At 48.4% G+C, this 19,961-nt stretch overlaps 1 protein-coding gene across 7 annotated transcripts in view; it reads right to left on the bottom strand.

The window, feature by feature from the left end:
• Positions 1-19,961, bottom strand: part of Iqce (IQ motif containing E) — a 45,028-nt gene that overhangs the window by 22,833 nt on the left and 2,234 nt on the right. For 5 of the 7 annotated variants that reach the window (XM_038346144.1, XM_038346145.1, XM_038346143.1 and 2 more), the window contains exons 2-12: positions 19,715-19,762; positions 17,009-17,054; positions 12,935-13,063; positions 12,322-12,456; positions 11,178-11,248; positions 8,699-8,812; positions 8,533-8,583; positions 4,735-4,805; positions 3,273-3,345; positions 3,008-3,057; positions 570-733 (exon numbers count right to left, since the gene is read on the bottom strand). In XM_038346144.1, coding sequence (XP_038202072.1) covers positions 570-733; positions 3,008-3,057; positions 3,273-3,345; positions 4,735-4,805; positions 8,533-8,583; positions 8,699-8,812; positions 11,178-11,248; positions 12,322-12,456; positions 12,935-13,063; positions 17,009-17,054; positions 19,715-19,762 — 952 coding nt within the window. The remainder of the gene's footprint in view (positions 1-569; positions 734-3,007; positions 3,058-3,272; positions 3,346-4,734; positions 4,806-8,532; positions 8,584-8,698; positions 8,813-11,177; positions 11,249-12,321; positions 12,457-12,934; positions 13,064-17,008; positions 17,055-19,714; positions 19,763-19,961) is intronic. The other 2 variants (XM_038346146.1, XM_038346148.1) reach the window with 2 other exon arrangements.

A 19,961-nucleotide genomic window follows, 5' to 3' on the forward strand; every position in this document is an offset into this window, starting at 1 on the left:
CTCATTACCTAAACTTCTAAATGTTCCAGGCTTAAGACTTGGCTTTGCTCTTTTCCGGTACCCATCTTGCTGGGTGCCATCACTTGGTTCTGTCTGTCTGCCAGGGACCTGCAGCACGCCCAGTACACCAGCATGGCGGGCACCTGCCTCAGAGCTCAACCATTCCTCCTTTCTGAAATGTCAACTTCACTGCTCAGAAAAAAAAAAAAAAAAGCCCTGGGGCCTATGGCTGGAAGTGGCTCTCAGCGGGGACCCCTCCCTTAGTCCATATTAGACCTGGGTTCTATCCCCAGTACTGCAAAGCAAAGCAAAGCAAAAGCCCCAGTATCCTGAAGGCCCCTAGAACCAGATGGAAATCCCCTATATCTCCGCAGCCCCATGGGCCCAGACCAGTGTGGCACCCGTCCTACCGACAAGTCCTTTTGCACAGGTAAGGGGACATATCTGATTTGAGGCTTGTGACCAAGTTCTCCACGTTTGAATGGGGCCCGATTCCTATCTTTCACCATAGAACAAGACATGACCTGTCTCCTTGTGTCTCCCTCTGTGAGTGGCCTGCCGGCAGATACCCTTTATTTTGGAGACAGTGGGGGAATTGCTGAGCATGCGGTCCAGGTCCTCCTTCAGGCTCTGGTTCTCCTCTGTCAGCTCCTGCACGCTGCGGGTCAAGTTCAGCAGGGCACTGCTCATCTTCTTCTGCCTCTTCATACCCAGCTTCTTCTCCACTATGGGCCTGGGAATAAGCAAGGGACAAGCTGAGGGTCGTACTTCTAGACTGGGAAACATCTCAAACAGGAACACAGACGGCTTCTTACCAGGTTTTGAGGTCAGAGTGCCTTACACACAAGAACATTAACAATCTGACCGGAAACCAGCTCTAATTCCCCGATTAGGGAAATGTAACTTCAGCTGATTATTTCTTTTTTAAACACAGGAATGCCAGGCAAGGGCTCTGTAATTGTTCCGTACCCAGTGCCCTCCATTGTTAAGACTGGGTCTCCATACATATTCCAGAATGTCCTGGAACTCAGGATTCTCCTTCCTCCACCTCCTGAGCGTTGCCATGATGTGGGCGTGTTACCAGACTCACCTCTATTTTATTTTTTTGTACTTTGTGCTAGTGTATAATGTGGCCACGGAGTAGGTTGGGGATGTAGCTCAGTTGGGGGAATGCTTACCTAGCATGTGGGAGGCCCTAGGTTCCTTTCTCAGGACCATCATGTATTTATTTAAATACATACACAGCTATATACATACATGAGGCACCAAAATGAGTGGTCCTATAGCAATGTGCAGAGCGCCCCCTAGTGTACCTTTGGCTCTTGGTCTCTGGTTCTGTATTAGAAAGTCAGTATATAGTATAGTGAATCAATACTATATATTACATGAAAGACATGTAATATGTAAATATTACATAAATATAATATATAATCTATAAAGACACACAACACCACTCTCAGAATCTTCCTTGATAAAAATGTCACTAGTGATCACAGGGACATACACCTAAATCCACTGCCCAGGACTGGTGATTCAGTATTTACTAATTCAGTAACCCTGGGACGTCATAGGATATTTACTTCCTGCAGATAACAGGACCGACTCCACCTATCTGTATTTGTGTGTTCATGTATGTGTCCTACTCTATCACTCCCCACCTTTTCCCTTGAGATGGGGCCTCCCACTCAACCTGGAGCTAAGCTGGCAGCCAGTGAGTCTTATGTACTGGATCTTTCCTCTGATTAATCCCCTGACCTTCTAGACTCCCCGCCCTGCCAGCACTGAGATTACAGGTGTGCATGTAGACATATCTGGCTTTGTTTTGCACAACAGACTAGAGTTTCACCAGGGAGTTACCTCCTCAGCCCTACATGGCTCTTTAAGAGAATATCTTCCAGCTGCTGTCTGGAGCAACTGCGGACAAAGGAGAAAAAGGATAGCCACACCTGGTGCCGGCAATTTACACAGAAGCCTGTGGTATGGGCAGATTTGTTTTACATATACATCATACATCCGTATCTATATCTATATATCTACATATCTGCTTGCAGGTGCCTATGGAGGCCACCGGAGGCATCAGATCCCCCAGAGCTGGAGTTTCAGGCATTAGAGGCTGCTTGGTGTGGGTGCTACAATTGTTGGCATTTTGGCATCATATCGTTTACAAAAGATAGGTACAACCTACACAGTAAAGAGACCTTAACTTGCTGGGCAGTGGTGGCGCACGCCTTTAATCCCAGCATTTGGGAGGCAAAGGCAGGCAGATCTCAGTGAGTTTGAGGCCAGCCTGATCTACCAAATGAGTTCCAGGACAGTCAGGGCTATTACACAGAGACACTGTGTCTCAAAAAACAAAACAAAACAAACAAACAAAAAGAGACCTTAACTTGAGAAAACTTTAACATCAAAAACAAAACAACAAAACAAAAAAGTTTGTTTCAAACAAGGAAGGTGGAAATTACTCTGAAGACCGGCGCTGTCCAGTTCTAGGCTGGAAGCGGCCATGGGGCTTCCACAGTTCCCTCTTGGAACGTGGGCCTGGGTGACTGTCAGCAGGCGGTAAGAACAGAGAGGCTGTGACAAGGCCAACATATATGCATCAATGTGACTATCAGGAACAAGTGATGAGGGCTGGGTGAAGGGCTCAGTGGTAAAGCACCGGCTATACAACCATGAGGACTGGAGCACCCGAGTTAAAAAGCCTGGCAGCACTGGGGAGACACCAACAGCAGGATACCCGGGGCTCCAGGTTCTTGTGAGACCCTGCTTCAGAAAACAGGGTGGAGAGCTATCAACAGGTGAAGACACCTGATGTTGACTGGTGGTCTCCATATGTGCACACATGTTCATATACTCATAAATATGTACACATAGATGCAACATACACAGTAAGTCTTGCACAGCTGCCAAGGCAAGGAGAGCGAGCCAGTGGCAGGTAAGGGCCACCCGGCTTTCAGAGTGGCCTCGACAGTACAAAGACACACGAGATTCCCACATGAGGTCATACCTCTTTCCTGTGGCGTCAGTACTTGCTAGGAGGGTCTGCAGACGATGGATCTGTGAGGTTGCAAAGGGAAGGTGTCAGAAACACAACAGAAGTGGGGGACAGCATTTCCCGAATCTACAGTCAGCTTCCCAAATCTGGCTTTATTCCAGGAGAGAAAACTATGCTGTGGTGACTTCTGCATGTCCTCTGAGCCCAAGTGCGGGCAGAGCTGCAGGTTTCAGAGCACCAGGCTCCTCCCTCTCCACAGGCTTCAGGGTGTACACACCTCCTCATAGTATGTCTCCATGGCGATGCGCATCTCCTCCAGGTTGGTGGTCTTCATGTCTGTCTGAAGTTTGCTGGAAACCCAAGTTCAGAGTTAACATGGCGGGACTAGCACCCAGAGGACAGGCAGAGAAGGAGGCACTCCCGGAACTCAAAGAGGGGATGGCAATAGGAAAGAGAAGCCTGACATTGTCCTTGATCACACGAATCCATACTTCTGGAACAATCACACCAGACAAGTGTCCTCCGGGGTAGCCCCAGCCACTTCCCTCATGAGCCCACAGACCATCGGCAGACGGTCTTCTCTAAGAAAGGCTACACTGGGGTCGCGGTACCAAGGGACCCTGCATCACCTTCAGAGCAGAACAGCCCACTTTATGAAGAGGAATCAGAATCAGGTGCAGTGACACATGCATGTCATCCCAGCACTCCACAAGGAGGCTGGCGCAGGAGGACTGTGACCTCAAGCTCAGCCTGGGCTACATAGAATGATGTGGCCTCAAAACAAGACAGAAGGAAAAATAAAAACAAATCCTTTGCTCCCCGCCACCACCAGCACTGTCACCTTGCCCTCAATATGCCACACGCTTCAGAAAGAAGGCACAGGAGGAAGCAGAGCTCAGGGAACAAAACAGGAAATCAGCACACACCCAGACTCACACTGACAAATTTCATCAAGAAACAAGCGAGGGCCAGACATGCCGTAGGAGTCAGAGCACAGGTGCAGACGGGTTGCTGCAGTTTCTGAAAATGGACTCAACCACATTTAAGATCATCTCTTATGCTTAGTGAGACCAGAAAAAAGCAGGGAGGACCGGAATGGGGGGAGGGAGGGAGAAGGTGGGCGCAGCACAGTGTCTGTTGAGAGGAATCCAGACCCAGAATGTTCACACTGGACATCAGAGGTGATTGACATTCTGACAGGGGTGGGGGTGGGGAGTAAGAAGTTGAAGAGAAATGGTTTCCTAATGAAATTTAGAGGGAATCTGAATTAAAGAGAAAGCTGAGCCTAAATGTGTAGCCCAGTCATACAGGTTCCTCAGGACCCAAGACAGAAGGCTTGAGATTCAAGGTCTGATGGCCTGATCAATACAAGGAGGTTCTGTTTCAAAATTAAAAGTGAAAACAGGACTGTGTGGCTCAGTGGTAGAGCCCCTGCCTAGAATCCCCCAGTGAGGGGCTGGGGTGTGGCTCAGTGGTAGATAAGCTGCCTAGAATCCCCCAGTGAGGGGCTGGGGTGGTAGAGCCCCTGCCTAGTGGTAGAATGTTTGGTCCCACCCTTGCATACAGGGAAGGGAGAAGCTAACATTTCTCATAGTTTTAGGATGGAACAAAGATGTGGCAGGAAGGCAGAACAAACTCAGAATGGAAAGGGTAGATGGAAGAGAGGTCAGTCTTCTGGCCCAGTGCAGCACCCAACAGACGGTGGGGCCCTCCCACCACCAGCTCCCCTCGGGTCGTACTTGATGGTGTTGTCCTTTTCCTTGCACTGTTGCTCCAGCCTGAAGATCCTTTGCTTGAGCCCGGTGATGACCTGCCAGTAGAGGGCCACCACCTCAGCACAGTCACCCACCAGGGCTCTGCCTGCTGGGTCCCCTCCTAAGAGAGCCTATGGATGCCCAGCTTCTATCAGGGTTCTTGTACATCCATCCCTCCTTCCTTAGTGCGCTCCTAGTGATGACTAGGGCTCCCAATGGGCTCCCCCACTGAGGAGTGCTGAGGAAGGGCCATGGAGAGCAAGACGCAGGGTCAGAGGGCAGCAGCCAGCCCTCAGGGTCCCATGGCAGCTGTTCTAGGGACCACACTGCATTCAAGGAGACAATATATGTGCAGTCAGTTGCTTAATAACAAAGAAGTCACCAGAACCTGGATGCTGCCCTGCGCCTGGGACCCACTGGGACCCAGCAAGTCCTTGCCCAAGTTCAAGGGGCTGCTCGGCCAGGCTTAGCCTCCTTTTCCTTAATGTCTCCTTGGGGAGGTATTTCCATTACAACCTAAACAACTTCGTTTTTCAAGAGTCAGGGTCTCCCTGTGTGGCCCAGGCTTCTGATCCTCTTGACTCAGCTTCCTGAGTGCTGAATTACAAGCCTGGGCTTCTAGACTGGTTTACAATTGCTACTCTGAATCAACTTCAGACTTACAGGAAACACCCACACCCACGGCATTGGAACAATAAAAATGCAGGGCTTGGGGAGACGGCGCAGTGGTTAAGAACAGTGGCTGCTCTTCTAGAGGATCCGGGTTTAATTCCCATCAACCATATGGTGGGCTCACAGCCATCTGTATCTCCAATTCCAGGACATGATGCCCTCCCCTCCTTCTAATTTTGGAGGACACCAGGCATGCGAGCAGACAAAATACCCACACAGATAAAATTAAAAAAAAAAAAACACAGGGTTTTCTCTATGGAAATATCTGTTCATTCATTAATGAGTTCTATATCTTCCTCCAATGTCCTAGGTAGACATTTCAATTAATACTACACTATTACATATATACTTTCCTTTTTTTTTTCTTTTCAGACGAGGTTTCATGTAGCCCAGACTGCCCTTAAAAGTCCTTCTTTCCTCCACGAGGATCTGGACTTCTGATCCTCCTGCATCCACTGCCCCCATGCTTGAATTTTACAGTATTCTTTAAAAAGCTTAACACTGGGGCCTGGAAAGATGGGTAAAGGGACTTGCCACCAAGACTGACGACCTGAGTTGGATCCCTGGAACCCACATGGTGGAAGGAGAGAACTGATTCCCACAAACTGTCCTCTGACCTCCACACACACCAAGGTATGTGAGTACCCCTCTCGATAGATAAACATAAAAATACTTTTTAAATTAACAACAATATTTTGAGGTGGCTATGAACCACTTTGGATGTCTCTGCAAACTGCTTTTCTGGGCAGCTACTGTCATGCCTGGACAGGTGGTCAGGAGGGTGAGTCCATCAAGAGCAGTATGACAGAGCAGGCACCACTGCATGGGTCCCGGTGTACAGGCCTCGCCAGCTCTAGCACTTGGTATGTAGGTTCTGAGTACTCCTGTTTTAATCTTGGCCCTGCCCAATCTGGTTTGCAGCATTCTTGCTAATCTTGTTGCTTTGTGGTGTAAGGTTTTACTCGGAGTAACTTAAAATCATTTCTTTCCTTCAGTATGTAGTGCTGGTGGGAAGAGAAGCCAAGTCTACTGCAACCACCATCCCTGCCTTACCTGAGCCTGGGAGATCAGGGAGAGTCAGATTTGGGTAAACTTCTGAACCTCTTTTTCTTGCTCTTAAAATGAGGGCTGGGAGGCCCGGGGGGGGGGGGGGGGGGGAGCGGGGAGATGGCTCAGTAGCTCAAGTACTTGCTGTACAAGCATGAGAAACTGAATTCATAAAAAGTCATTGTGTTATCAGGTGGTGGTGGCTTGTGCCTTTAATCCCAGCACTCGGGAGGCAGAGAAAGGTGGATCTCTGTGAGTTCGAGGCCAGCCTGGTCTACAGAGCGAGTCCCAGGACAGGCTCCAAAGTTACAGAGAAACCCTGTCTCAAAAAACAAAACTAAGCACTCGGGAGGCAGAGGCAGGCGGATCTCTGAGTTCGAGGCCAGCCTGGTCTACAAGAGCTAGTTCCAGGACAGGCTCTAGAAACTACAGGGAAACCCTGTCTCGAAAAACCAAAAAAAAAAAAAAAAAAAAAAACAAAAACCAAAACTAAACAAAATAAAAAAGCCATTGTGTCATTGTATACCTGTAACCTCGGCACTGGGGAGGTGGAGACAAGAGCACATAAAGTCACACACACGCACACGCACACACACACACACCCCACACATGCAAGCATACACAAACACAGATCCATGCTAACTGCAGTCACAACTTTGGGATTTGCTGTTTTCTAAAAGACATTTTCTTGCTGTGGAGGTAGCTCATGTCCTTAATCTCAGCACTCAAGAGGCAGAGGCAGGTGGATCTCTGAGTTCTAGGTAAGCCTGGTCTACAGAATGAGTTCTAGCACAGCCAGGACTACACAGAAAAATCCTGTCTTGAAAACAACAAAAACAGTAACAAAGACATTTTCTTGAGCTAGCAGCATGTCCCTGTGGTCCCAGCCCTCGAGAGACTGAGGCTGGAAATTACTTGAAATCAGAAGGTCCAGGCCAACCTGGGTAACATAGCAAGATCCTGTCCAAATAAGGAAATAGTTTTCTTGTGGCCATATACTGATAATTCATAAGAGTTAGCTAGGTGCTGACTTTGAGTCTTAAACACGGAGTGCCTTTAATCATTTATGCTAAATGTGTATTTCTATGTAATATATATATACACACAAACACGTGTGTGTGTATATATATACATACAACATATATATGCATATTTGCATGTGATGTGCATGACATACATGAAAACTGTTTTCAGGCTCTTAAATATTTTTATTGTGTTTATTAATATTAGGGGTTGGGTAGGGAGTGTGTGCCACGCTCTCACGTGGAGGTCAGAGGTCAGAGGTTCAGGAGCTAAAGTCTCCTTCCATGTGTGTTGCTAGGACGGGACTCAGGTCACCGGGTTGGTGGGAAGTGCCTTGACACCAGTCTTGCTGGTGCTGTCTTTCAGACCTTACCTCTGGAGTATCTTTATTCGCAGCTATTTTGCAGACTCCTGACGGGGAACACTGCTTTGTGACAATCTTTTTCTTTCGTCTTAGGGCTTTGTTATTCATTTCTTCACGACCCCAAGCCCATTAGCCTATTGCCGTCTTACTCCTTGACTCATGGGGACAAAGACATATTCCATACCCGCACCCAACCTCCATCCATTTTAAAAAAGAAATTGTGGTTTGGATGTAATTCCCAAGTTGTACACTAAGACTCTGATTGTTTTGTTTTGTTGTGGTTTTTTTTTTTTTTTTGCTTTGTTTGTTTGTATTCTGGGACAGTCTCACATAGCCCAGGCTGGCATCTATGAAGCAGAGGCTGGTCTTGAACTCCCAAGTGCCTTTTTCTATTTATTTACTAACTTATTATTTATTTAGTTATTAAACTTGTGTTCCCTCCCAGGCCCTTTTCTGTAGACTGAAGCCAGGCTCCCATACTCTGTGACTGTGCGACATTTGTTCCACCTTTTTTCAGCCTCTGCTAAGCCTGCTGCCCTCTGATGTCCTCAGAGTACCGTCCTGTGATCTCTATTTCTACAAACAACAGTTCTAAAAAGTTCTGAGGCCAGGCCCTGCCTGCAGTTCCACTACGACCTCAGCGGAAAGCTCTACTTGGAGCAGGAGGCTCTACTTACCCAACCAGTGTCGGGTCTTTTCTCGGCCAGGGTTCGCACGAAGTCTGGGCCCTGTGGGAGGTAGATGGAGACATTAAGCCCATGGCAGCGCTTCCTCCCCTCTGCTTCCCAGGGCAGCACTGGCATCACTAGCCAGCAAGAGGGCTCTGTGGGCCCTGGGACTTACTCGACCTGGATCCAAGAGCTGTTCTATCTGCCGATCCTTTCTGTTGTTCTCCTCTTCCAAGCGCCGAAGCTTTGTTCTCATCAGATCCACATCGCTTTTCTGCATATGTAAGGACTGGAGAAGAAAAGGAGGGCGGGGCTGGCAAGATGGTTCGCCGGTAAAGGGGCTTGCCACCAAGCCTGATGTCCTGAGTTCAAGCCCCAGGACAGGCATACACATACTTGCATGCATGCAGGCACGCATGTGCACACACATACAATGGAAAGAGCCATCTTCCCCAAGGTGTTCTCTCTCCTTTATGCACACACAAAATAAATAAATGTAAAACCAAAACTCAACCAACAAACCAAAAACAAACCAGAGGAGGGCCACATTAATACAAGGTCTCTATAAGAGAGTGAATCTCTGATTTGGGGAGTTTTTCTCTTTCTTTCTCTCTCCTCTCTTTCCCCTCCTTCCTTTCTTCCCTCCCTCCCTCCCTCCCTCCCTCCCTCCCTCCCTCCCTCCCTCCCTCTCTATCTCTCTGTCATTCCTCAATCCAGGAAGCCTAGACCTGGCAGTAATTCTCCTGTCTCAGTTTCCCAATTACTGGGATTAGTTACACTTGGCTTTGAAAGATTTTTAAAGCCCTGGGGGTCATGGGTTCAGCAGTTAAGAGCAAGGCTGCTCTTCCAGAGGTCTGGAGTTCAATTAGTCCTCACATGGGGGCGCACAACGCACAACCTTCAGGGCCACAGAATCCAGGGGATCTGATGCCCTCTTCTGGTCTGCAGATGTACATGGAAAAAAAAAAACACTAATAAAAAGAAAATAAATCTTTAAAATTTTTTTTAAAAACCTGGGAGATGGTTGGTGCATGCCTTTCATCCCAGCACTCAGGGGGCAGAGGCAGGCGGATCTCTGAGTTTGAGACCAGCCTGCTCTACAGAGCTAGTTCCAGGGTAGCCAGAGCTACACAGAGAGACCCTGTCTAGAAACACGCTCCCTACCTAATTCCCTGGTGTCATGCAGTGGGGCGATCGGGCAGCGAGGGGTGTGAGAGTGATCCCAACACTGCGGGTGCAGGAGCAGCCGGAGCACTGGACTCCTTTCCCATCACAGAGCCGGGGCAGCACTGACAAAGACTTTCAAGCCCGTGAACGCTGGCCCTGGAAAGTCCCAAAGCCCTGCACTTGCTTCCATCTGTCAGCACGGTCTGACGCTCCTTATCAATGCTCGCACAGGGCTTAGCAGTCTAGAACACACACTGCTCTAGCAGAGGACCTGAGCTGAGTGCCCAGCACCCTCAGTGGGTTACTCAAAATTGCCTATTACTCTCGCTCTGGTGGATTCAATGCCTTCTTATAGCCTCCAAAGGCATCTGTATGCACATACACACAGAGGCCCACACAACCCCCCCAACACCTATCATTAAAAAAAAAAGTAATAATGAAGGAATACTAGCCCTCAGCTGTGTCTGGGGAGAGATGCTCCCAACATTCCCCTGTGGATGGGTTTTCTTACCAAACCTTAGCAGGTCAAAGGGGAAACAGATCCTGTAATCAACTCTTAATTTTATTTTTTGCGGTTCTGAGATTGAACTCAGTGGGCACTCTACTGCTAAGCCAAGCCCCCAAACCCTTCACTGATATCACTCTAGGCAAGTGTCCTACCACTGAGCCACACCCCAGCCCCTCACTGGGGGAGTCTAGGCAGGGGCTCTACCACTGAGCCACACCCCAGCCCCTCCCTGGGGGATTCTAGGCAGGGGCTCTACCACTGAGCTACACCCTGAGGCCCTTATCATGGAATTGGTTCTATACTGCACTCTGCTGTTCCATGATGGAACATTGCACCATGTACATTCTAGAAAGTACTCTACTATTATGTTTCCAACTACCTTCAGGCAGATCTGCAAAAACTTACAATGATGAGTTTGAATAAAGTCAGGTCATTTTCCCAGAGGCCTACTTCTAGCCCAAAAATATGGCTCTCACTGTTACAAAGTGACACCTTGTAACAGTGATTCACTGTTGGGAACCGTCTACAAACAGGAGTCTCCCAGGCAGAGCAGGAACCCCTCTACACTGCCTCCAATGGCAGCTCGGCCTCAGTTGGGAATGTCCACAGAAGGGACAAGTCCTTTTCAGGGGAATCCTTTAGCTACCGCACAGGTGCCGTGTTTGCATTTTGAAGACGGTCTCATGCATCCCTGGTTATCCTTGAATTTACTACGTTGCCCAGCTGGCTTTGAATACCTGACTCTCCTGCCTCCTCAGTGCTGGGATGACTGCCATGTACTACCATGCCTGGCAAGCCCACTGCCTCTTCTGCAGTTGGTGGCCAGCCCTTCCACTCAGCCAGGATGGCCGGCCAGCCTCTGCGGTACGATGCCAGGGCATGGACTCCTTGTGGCTGGCACTCATGTCTCAGCATGACACTGACTTTCAGTCAGGGAGGGCTATCGCTGTCAATCAGAGAGGAGCAGAACGGACCCTACCTTCTTCAACTCGATGATCTCATCATACATGTCCTCTTTCTCTCTGTAGACAGAAGTCCCAGAGACATGACCTGGAGGAAGACACAAACCTCTTAGGACATTGTAGGACAGTAGAAAGGACCCCTGGTTATGCCTGAAGGGAAGGAAACCTGAAAGTTAATAAAACTGTACTTGTTTGCTTGCTAAGATAGAAGAGTCCCACTGATTAGCCCAGATGGCCTGGAGTTCAAGATGCTCCTGCCTCAGCCTTCTCAGTGCTGGGGAGACAGGGAGTGTCCTCCAGCCTGGCTGATGGAGGGTGTGAGTGTGTGAGTGTGTGAGTGTGTGTGTGTGTGTGTGTTGTGAGCCTGTGTTCATGCAGAGACCAGAAGAGGACATGGGCAGTCCTGTTCTCTGGCTCTGTCTTAATCCCTTGAGATAGTGTCTCTCACTGACCCTGTGGTAGGCTAGGAGGCAGCAAGCCCTGGTGGTCTCGGTCTCTGCCCGCCACAGTACTGGGTTACTGGGCTCACGCCTGGCTCTTTGCATGGGAGCTGAGATCTGAACTCAGTCTGCATAGCAAATGCTCTTATCCACTGAGCCATCTCTCCACTTATGGAGGTTTTAATGACATTTAACTGATTATAAATCCCAAATAAGCCTAAACTATTACCCTATTACCCTAATAAGTAGAGTTGGTTCACAGGGACACGGAGCCAGCCATTGCCATGTTGGAGAGCTATTCCTCTCTACTAAGGCCCCCATGAGAGAGAGGCCACCAGGCCCCATGGGCAAATACTAGTAAGGAACAAACAAGGAACCAGCAAGGTGCTTGGGAGGTAGCAGCACTTGTTGCCAAACCTGAAGACCGGACTTCCATTCCAAGGCCTCCCATGGTGGCAGGAGGGAAATGACCTCACAAGTTGTCCTCTGCCACAGCATATACACAGCCACCCAGACGTAAGGAATTTAAATGTAACTGTATTTAAGGAGGGTGACGTGATGGCTCGGCTAAGAAGCTCTCTTCAGGAATCATTGTCCCTTGGAACATTCTAGAACGGCCTACTGATGGAGCTGGTGCGTAAAGCCAAACAAAATCTCACCCCTCAATTGCTAGAGGCTTTTCTTTCTGCTCTCCTGGCCTTTTCCCCGGGAGCATGCTCACCATGGCTGCCAGAACGCCGGAGGTCTGCCCTCTTCGCTCTCACGGCTTCTGTCAGGTGGTCAGGCATGCAGCTGGGGGGGTGGGTCCATGCGTGCTCCGAGGTAAGCGTGGAGCTCAGGGGTTGGGTCACACTTCCTGGTTTGAATGTGCATGGGTTTAACAGGGCAGGTACAAGCAGAGTCTGCGAAGCTCAACCTCTCATCAAGCTCCAGGGGTGGAGGAAGCCAGGAGGCCGGGTGAACTGGGACGGAGATCAGCCCAGGGAGCCTGGGTGTGTCACATGTGCCCATTCCCCTGGTATAAACCACTTCAGGTTTCCAGGGTGACAAAGACCAGCTCACAGAAACCGTAACAGTTGTCTCCGGCAAGCTGGCAAGGACTGGCTCCAGGACACCTCTGTCACAGGGCAGTACCTGAGATAACCTCCATCAAAGGGGCTGGAATGTCCTCAGGTGGGACTGGGAAAGCCACACCCGCCAGTGACATACATGGTCAATGTCTTTGAGAAGATCCAAGGCAGGCTTACCGAAACCACACGCCTCATACATGCTAATCATTCTCAGTTTCCCACACTGGATCTCTAGCCAGAGCATCGTCTACAGGAGTCACGTACCATGTTTCGAGGTTCCCAGCCACAGCTTTTGTGGGGTCAAGGACATTCTGCTGCTCAGAGGCATGCTCCCTCCTGTCTTCAGAGACCGCCAGGATGTCACTTTTCTGGGCTTGGAGTAGTAAGGTGATTCTGGGGAGGTAAAACGCAGTTTAGAGCTGGGGGGGTGCTCTAAAAGAAAGAAACTGTTCGAACACAACAGGCAAAGAATGCTCCAGGAGGAACACATGCTGGCAAACTCCAGGATGCACGATGATTTACTGTGAAGTGAGTTCTTACTACATGGATAGGCCAGGCCAGGCTAGGCTAGAAACCCTGCTCAAGAGAACCCTTTTCTGTTTCTTAAAGACCTATTTTTATTATTTTAAATTATGTTCAGGGTGTATGTCTGTGTGTGGATGGTGTAGGCAGTCATAGTGGCAGAGGAGTTACATCTTCTGAAGCTGGAGCTACAGACAGTTGTAAGTGGGTGCCAGGAACCAAACACAAGTTCTCTGCAAGAGCAGAAAAGTGCTTTTAACTATTAAGTCATCTATCCAGCCCCTCAAGAGATTTTCTTGTCTAAACATCTTGAAACAGTTTGTCTTTTTAAACTTGGGGCTGGAACTGAGTGCCTTATACATGTTAGGTATTGAGTCACACCCAAGCCCCTCACTGGGGGATTCTAGGCAGGTGGGATTCTAGGGAGGTGCTCTAGCACTAAGTGATATCCGCAGTCTGGCCTAGTGTTATTTAGCCAAAACTATAGATGTATGTCACCATACCTGATTTTATAGTTAGTATATAATATATATATATAATATACTTGTTTACACATACAAGTATATATAAATAAATATATACATATATACGTATATATACACATATACATATAACATACATATGTAATCACATTCCTCTTTTAATTTTTACCATAAAGAATGTGCAGGGGCTGGAGAGATGGCTCAGTAGTTAAGCATGCTTGCAGTGCAATCATGAGGAACAGAATTCAGATTCCAGCACCTATGTAACAAACCAAGCAACAATTCCAGCTTTGAAGGAAACAAAGTCCTTTTCTGGCTTTCTTGTGTGTACAGGCATATGCTCTCTCTCTCTCTCTCTCTCTCTCTCTCTCTCTCTCTCTCTCTCTCTCACACACACACACACACACACACACACACACACACACACACACATTCAACATATACTCAAAGAGATAATTTTTTTGGGATATGTTCTCACTATGTAGCTTGACTGTCCTGGAACTAACTCTGTAGACTAGGCTGGCCTTGAACTCAAAGAAATCCACTAGCCTCTGCCTCTGAGTGCTCGGATTAAAGGTGCACACCACCACTGCCAGCTATAAATAAATCTTAAATAATAAAAAGAGCCAGGTATGGTGGCTCGCCTAAGGAGGCAGAGGCTGGCAGATCTCTGTCAGTATAAGGCCAGCCTGGTCTATATAAGTGAGTCAGGCCAGGCAGGGCCACACATTGAGACCCTGTCTCAAACAAACAAGCAAGCAAGCAAAACAGGTGGGGCCAGTGAGAGGCTCAGCGATAACAGAACTTGCTGCCAAGGCTGCTGACTTACTTCAGTTTGGCTCCCAGGAGCCACGTGGCAGCAGGAGAGAACTGATTCTTACAAATTATTCTTCCACTCCTACAGGCAATGCCATGGCTCCCAGGTGCCCAGGCACATACACATAAATAAATAAGGATAAAACACTAATTTTTTTAGAAGGGGAATTTGAAAATGTGAAATTTTCTACTGATGTTTTAATTCTGCTGTACTATGACACATAATGTCCAGTTAAACTTCCTTCAGATTCATGCATAGTTTTGCATAGCTGTGACCATAATGAACATATGGTTTAACTCCTTAAGCACCGAGTTTCTCATGTTGTCACAAGGGGACCACAGAAATAATATTTTACTAAGCCGGGCTGTGGTGGCACACGCCTTTAATCCCAGAACTTGGGAGGCAGAGGCAGGCAGATCTCTGTGAGTTCGAGGCCAGCCTGGTCTACAGAGCTAGTTCCAGGACTGGAACCAGCCTGGCAGGTAATTTCTTAAGAATGCCAAGCTCAGCAGTTGAGAGCACTGACTGCTCTTCTAGAGAACCCAGGTTCAATACCCAGCACCTACATGGCAGCTCACAACTGCCTGTAATTCCAATATCTGACTCCCCTACACATACATGCAGGCAAAACACCAATGCAAATAAAAATAAACTATTTAAGAGAAAACATACCAAGCATAGCCAGGCAGTGGTGGCATATGCTGTTTGAGGCTAGCCTGGTCTACAGAGCAAGCTCCAGGATAGCCAGGGCTACACAGAGAAACCCTGTCTTGAAAAACCAAAAAAAAAAAAAAAAGCAAAAAAACAAAACAAAGAAAACAAAGTTCTACATCAGAAGCTTCACCAGTGGGGTAAAGAGTTTTGGAGGTGGAGGACCATGCACACACCATGGCACTTGTGGTAGGCTCCAGAGACCTGATCTAGGTCATCAGGTGTGGCTGTAAGCACTTTGGTCCACTAAGCCCCATCTTACTGTCCCAGAGGATCACATAAACCTCTGAAAGCCTGCAGATGGAGTTTCTCTATTGAACTGAGCAGAATTGAGATTCATTACTATGAATCCCATGCCTTGAGTTGCCAGAATCCACATGAGCCCGAGTCCAAAATCTTACACTTTTTTTATGTGGAATTCCAAAGAACACTATTTTAAATTAAAACCTGTCAACCCCTCAGCTTCTATATTGGGCTCTCCATGGTGGCACACGTCTTTAATCCTATGACTGAAAGGCAGAGGCAGGCAGGCAGATCTGTGTGAGTTGTCGGCCTGGTCTACACAGTGAGACCTCTCAACAAACCCCAACCCCATAAACCTCAATGAGAACATGTTAGCTGATAACCTTTATTCAGGAAGCAAAGTTAACTAGGAAACCATGCTTCAAAAATATGCCACACAAGGCCAGGCCTCATGAGGACAGTCATGCACTGATGCAGGTGCCAGTCTCAGCAAGACGTCACCCTAGCAGACCACCAACATGTGCTGGTAGCATGAGCAAGGTGCTGCTTGCTCTGGGCAGTGTGCCCAACCCCAGCCAGTGTCTCATTTACATGTGAAATCCAGGTGTGAACTCCCCAACACCCTCCGCCCTGTGTGGGCAGACAGGTGATCTGATTCCCACTCATCCCCACAGAACTGTTGAAGATGAAAGCAGGTCCAAGAAACTAAACAAGACCAAGATGCTGGCGAGGAGAGGATGCTGGTGTGTAAGGCAGAAACACAGGCACAGGAGCAAAGTCAACGGACAGGAGGCAAGCCTACAGTTTACTGCTGATTTAGGTGTAGAGACCCCACAGCAAATAAAACCACAACGGGAAGTAGAAAAAAACAAGATCTCCTGAGTAAATTGGGAGCATGGGGACCTTGGGAGAGGGTTGAAGAGGAGGGGGAGGCAGGGAGGGGAACAGAGAAAAATGTAGAGCTCAATAAAAATCAATAAAAAATAAATAAAAACACAACTCTCAGCCGGTCGGTGTTGACACACACCTTTAATCCCAGCATTCGGGAGGCAGGTGGACCTTTTTGAGTTCAAAGCCAGCCAGCTTAACCTAACTGGTGAGCTCCAGACTAATGAGGAACTTGTGTCAGAAAAGAAGGCGGACAACATGGCTTAGGAGCTTCCATGTGCACATATGCATGCACATATGCAGAGTGGTTTATAAATATATGTGTGCATACATGCACATGGGTGTGTGAATACACACACAGACTTCCTATCACTTCAGTTGTACCCTGGCTTCTTTGAGAACTCAAGAGGAAGGAAAGGCAACCTTTGTTCTATACTGTTTTACAGGACAGCAACCTGCATAGAGCTCTGGGATCGAGGTCCCAACAAACACAGGCAATCACAATCCTGTTGCCACGGAGTCTCCCTCCCCTAACTGCACCACTGAGTCCCTTTCACCAACCACACCAGAAAAGCAACATCCTTCACATTCTTCAGGACACAGGAAAGACCATTCTTGCCATACTGCAGTCACGGTGGGGATAAAGGGACAGCAGGACTATCTGATCCTACTTACTTGGTGATGTGGAAGGTGGTTTCTGGCAACCTTTTCTTTTTGTTTTCTGCAAGAAAGGAGAAGCAATGTGAAGCATGCTGGGCTTCCTGAGAGACCTCAAGGGCATTGCTGGAAAACCAGACACAGTCGGGAATAAGAAAGATGGGCCCCAAAAGAGACCCTGGCTAGGGCAAACCTCTTGGAGGTTTGAGGCACTTCACAGTGATCCTCATACATGGGAGGTCCCAGGGCTGGGGTTGGGAACCAAAAAGGCCACTCTCTCTGAGAGTGGTGGTGCAGGCCTTTAATCCCAGTATTTAGGAGGCAGAGACAGGTAGATCTCTGAGTTCAAGGCCAGCCTGGTCTACAGCGTAAGTTCCAGGACAGCCAAGGTTACACAGAGATACCCTGTCTTGAAAACCAGAAAAAGGTTTTCTCTCCTACACTGCCCTCATTCCTGCTCTGCATGCTGGTGAGTGCCTCTGTGCCCACAGCAGGTGTGGTAAGATGAATCTCTTGCAAGTTAAGCCCACGACAGATCCCAGATCCCCATTAGGGAAGAGAAACCCAGCAAGGAAGAGGGTGGTATGTGGGAAACAGTCTGTTCGGCAACCAGATGTCTATGTAGCCAGGTAGTCTGATGGGAACAAGGTTATTTCTACAGCGTCTAGGGCTGGGTCTAGGAGAGTGACCTGCTTTTTTTTTTTTTGAGACAGAGTTTCTCAGTATAGCCTTGGCTGTCCTGGAACTGCTCTACAGAGCAGGCTAACTTTGTACTCAACAGAGATCCATCTGCCTCTGTCTCTTGAGTGCTGGGATTAAAGATTAAAGGCATATACCACCACTGCCTAGTTGTGACCTGGCGATCTAAGTAGCTTTAAGGCTGGGTGTCCTTACGCCTGCTCTGGTGTAAACACTGTCCTCCATGCTCCAGAGAGCCCTGGACTCCATCCAGGGCTTGCCAAGTGGCTCCTGTGACACCAAGATCACCTCTGTGCAGAATATCTGGGGCTGTGCCCCGACAGAGGAGAGCTCTGGCCTGTGGACCCATGTTGTGTAATTATTTCCTCCCAGATTGAAACCTTCCATCCCTATGAAGGTAAACAACTCAAAATAGCTCCAGGAAGTCCCTGAAACCGACCAGATTCACTAGGTGCTTCCCTGCCAAAGTTGAGAGTCACTTCAGACAAGCCAAGCAGAAAAGAAGACTCTCGGCCTCCAGGAAGACCTGGGAGAAGTCTAGATCAGAATCACTTGGAAAAGACACTCTCCAAACTGCTGTTTGTGTGCTCCAGGTTCCCAGCTTAGGGAGCTGTCACCCATGCTGATCTGGACCTTGGTAATGCAGCTGTTTTTGAGTAATTTTTTGTTCCTATCAAGTAACCTCTCACCAATATTCCTCTAACTAGCCCCTTCACCAAGTTGGGCTTTGGTGGTATCAGTACTTTGGTCTGTCATGGGACCCCTATCTGGAGTGGGCAGATGTGTGTTGCATCTCCCCAGGAAAGGTTCTGTCACACCACAACACAGAGGTCCCTCCTTGGTGACAATGGGCTTGTGAGGCTTCTAAATGTGGCTTAGGCTTCTTGTGGTGGGTCCCTTCAAAGCTCATGTATAGCTGGAGTCAGTCTACAATCAGGGTCACTTCACTGTCTTAACCCTAAGTGAGCACTCAGCATTCTTCCTTTGCTACTCAAAACAACTTACAAAGAACCCAAGAGGCTAGCTAATCCCCAGGGGACAGTGGGAGTGAAGTTCCACTGTGAGTGCCTGCCTGGAATCCCCAGGCTGGTGTGTGGCTCAGTGATAGAGCCTCTGACTAGAATCCCCAGCGAGGGTTTGGAGTGTGGCTCAGAGGTAGAGCACCTGCCAAGATCCACCAGTGAGGGGCTGGGGTGTGGCTCAGTGGTAGAGCCCCTGCCTAGACTCCCCCAGTGAGGGGCTGGGGTGTGGCTTAGTGGTAGAGTATCTGCCTAGAATCCCCCAGTGAGGGGCTGGGGTGTGGCTCAGTGGTAGAGCCCCTGCCTAGAATCCCCCAGTGAGGCGCTAGGGTGTGGCTCAGTGGTAGAGTGTGTGCATAGAATTCCCCAGTTATGGGATAGGGCATGATTCTTCAGTGTATCCTACTATGACCACCTCTGCAGTTTTCTTGACTAGTTCCTAGCTCTCTGGGGATCCAGTGTGAGCTGCCATGGGGGACTGGGAACTGCATCCATGCACTGTGCAAGAGCAACAAGTGCTTTTAATCACTGAGCCATCTCTCGAGCCCTTCACAATTTATAAAACTAGATTTTAAATGATAACCTCAGTTTTTTTAAAAAATTATTTTGTTGTTGCTGCTGCTATTGGTTGAGACAGGGTCTTAAGTAGCCCAGGTCAAATGACATGAAACTCATCCTCCTGCCTCTAGCACTTCCAAATGCTAGGATTACAAGCATGCACCACCATGCCCAGTTTACACAGTGTTAGATATGGAACCCAGAGCTTCCTGCCTGCTAGGTACACACTCTACCACTGAGCTACATTCCTTATCTTTGAAATTGATTTCCAAAAAAATAAAAATATTTAAAAATGATCATCCCAGTTATTTAAATTCAACTAATAGACTGCAACTTCTACACCAGAGGCAGCTCTGGGCACCAGTGCTCTGGGTCCACCAGCATCTGGGGAGACTATACACATCCAAGGAATGCTGACACGGGGACTCTCACCCCTACTTGTACTCACCGTCTCAAAGTCGGAATCAAAGGTAACTGCAGACAGACTGTCATCTCCCTGGAAGAGATGCACACAGGGTCATGGGAAGGCACTGCTCGAGTTCCCCAGTCCCAGCAAACTGCCCGTCCCAGCTCCAGCAACAGAACCCAGCCCATCTCACAGAACAGTATGTGACATCTCGATCCTTCAGCTGCCAGTGTACCCCAATAGTCAGAAAGGAGGGGTGGGAGCAGGGGATGCCACGTTGGAAAAGTAC

This window comes from Arvicola amphibius, chromosome 10 (genome assembly GCF_903992535.2).
Source record: "Arvicola amphibius chromosome 10, mArvAmp1.2, whole genome shotgun sequence".
NCBI classification, from domain to species: domain Eukaryota; kingdom Metazoa; phylum Chordata; class Mammalia; order Rodentia; family Cricetidae; genus Arvicola; species Arvicola amphibius.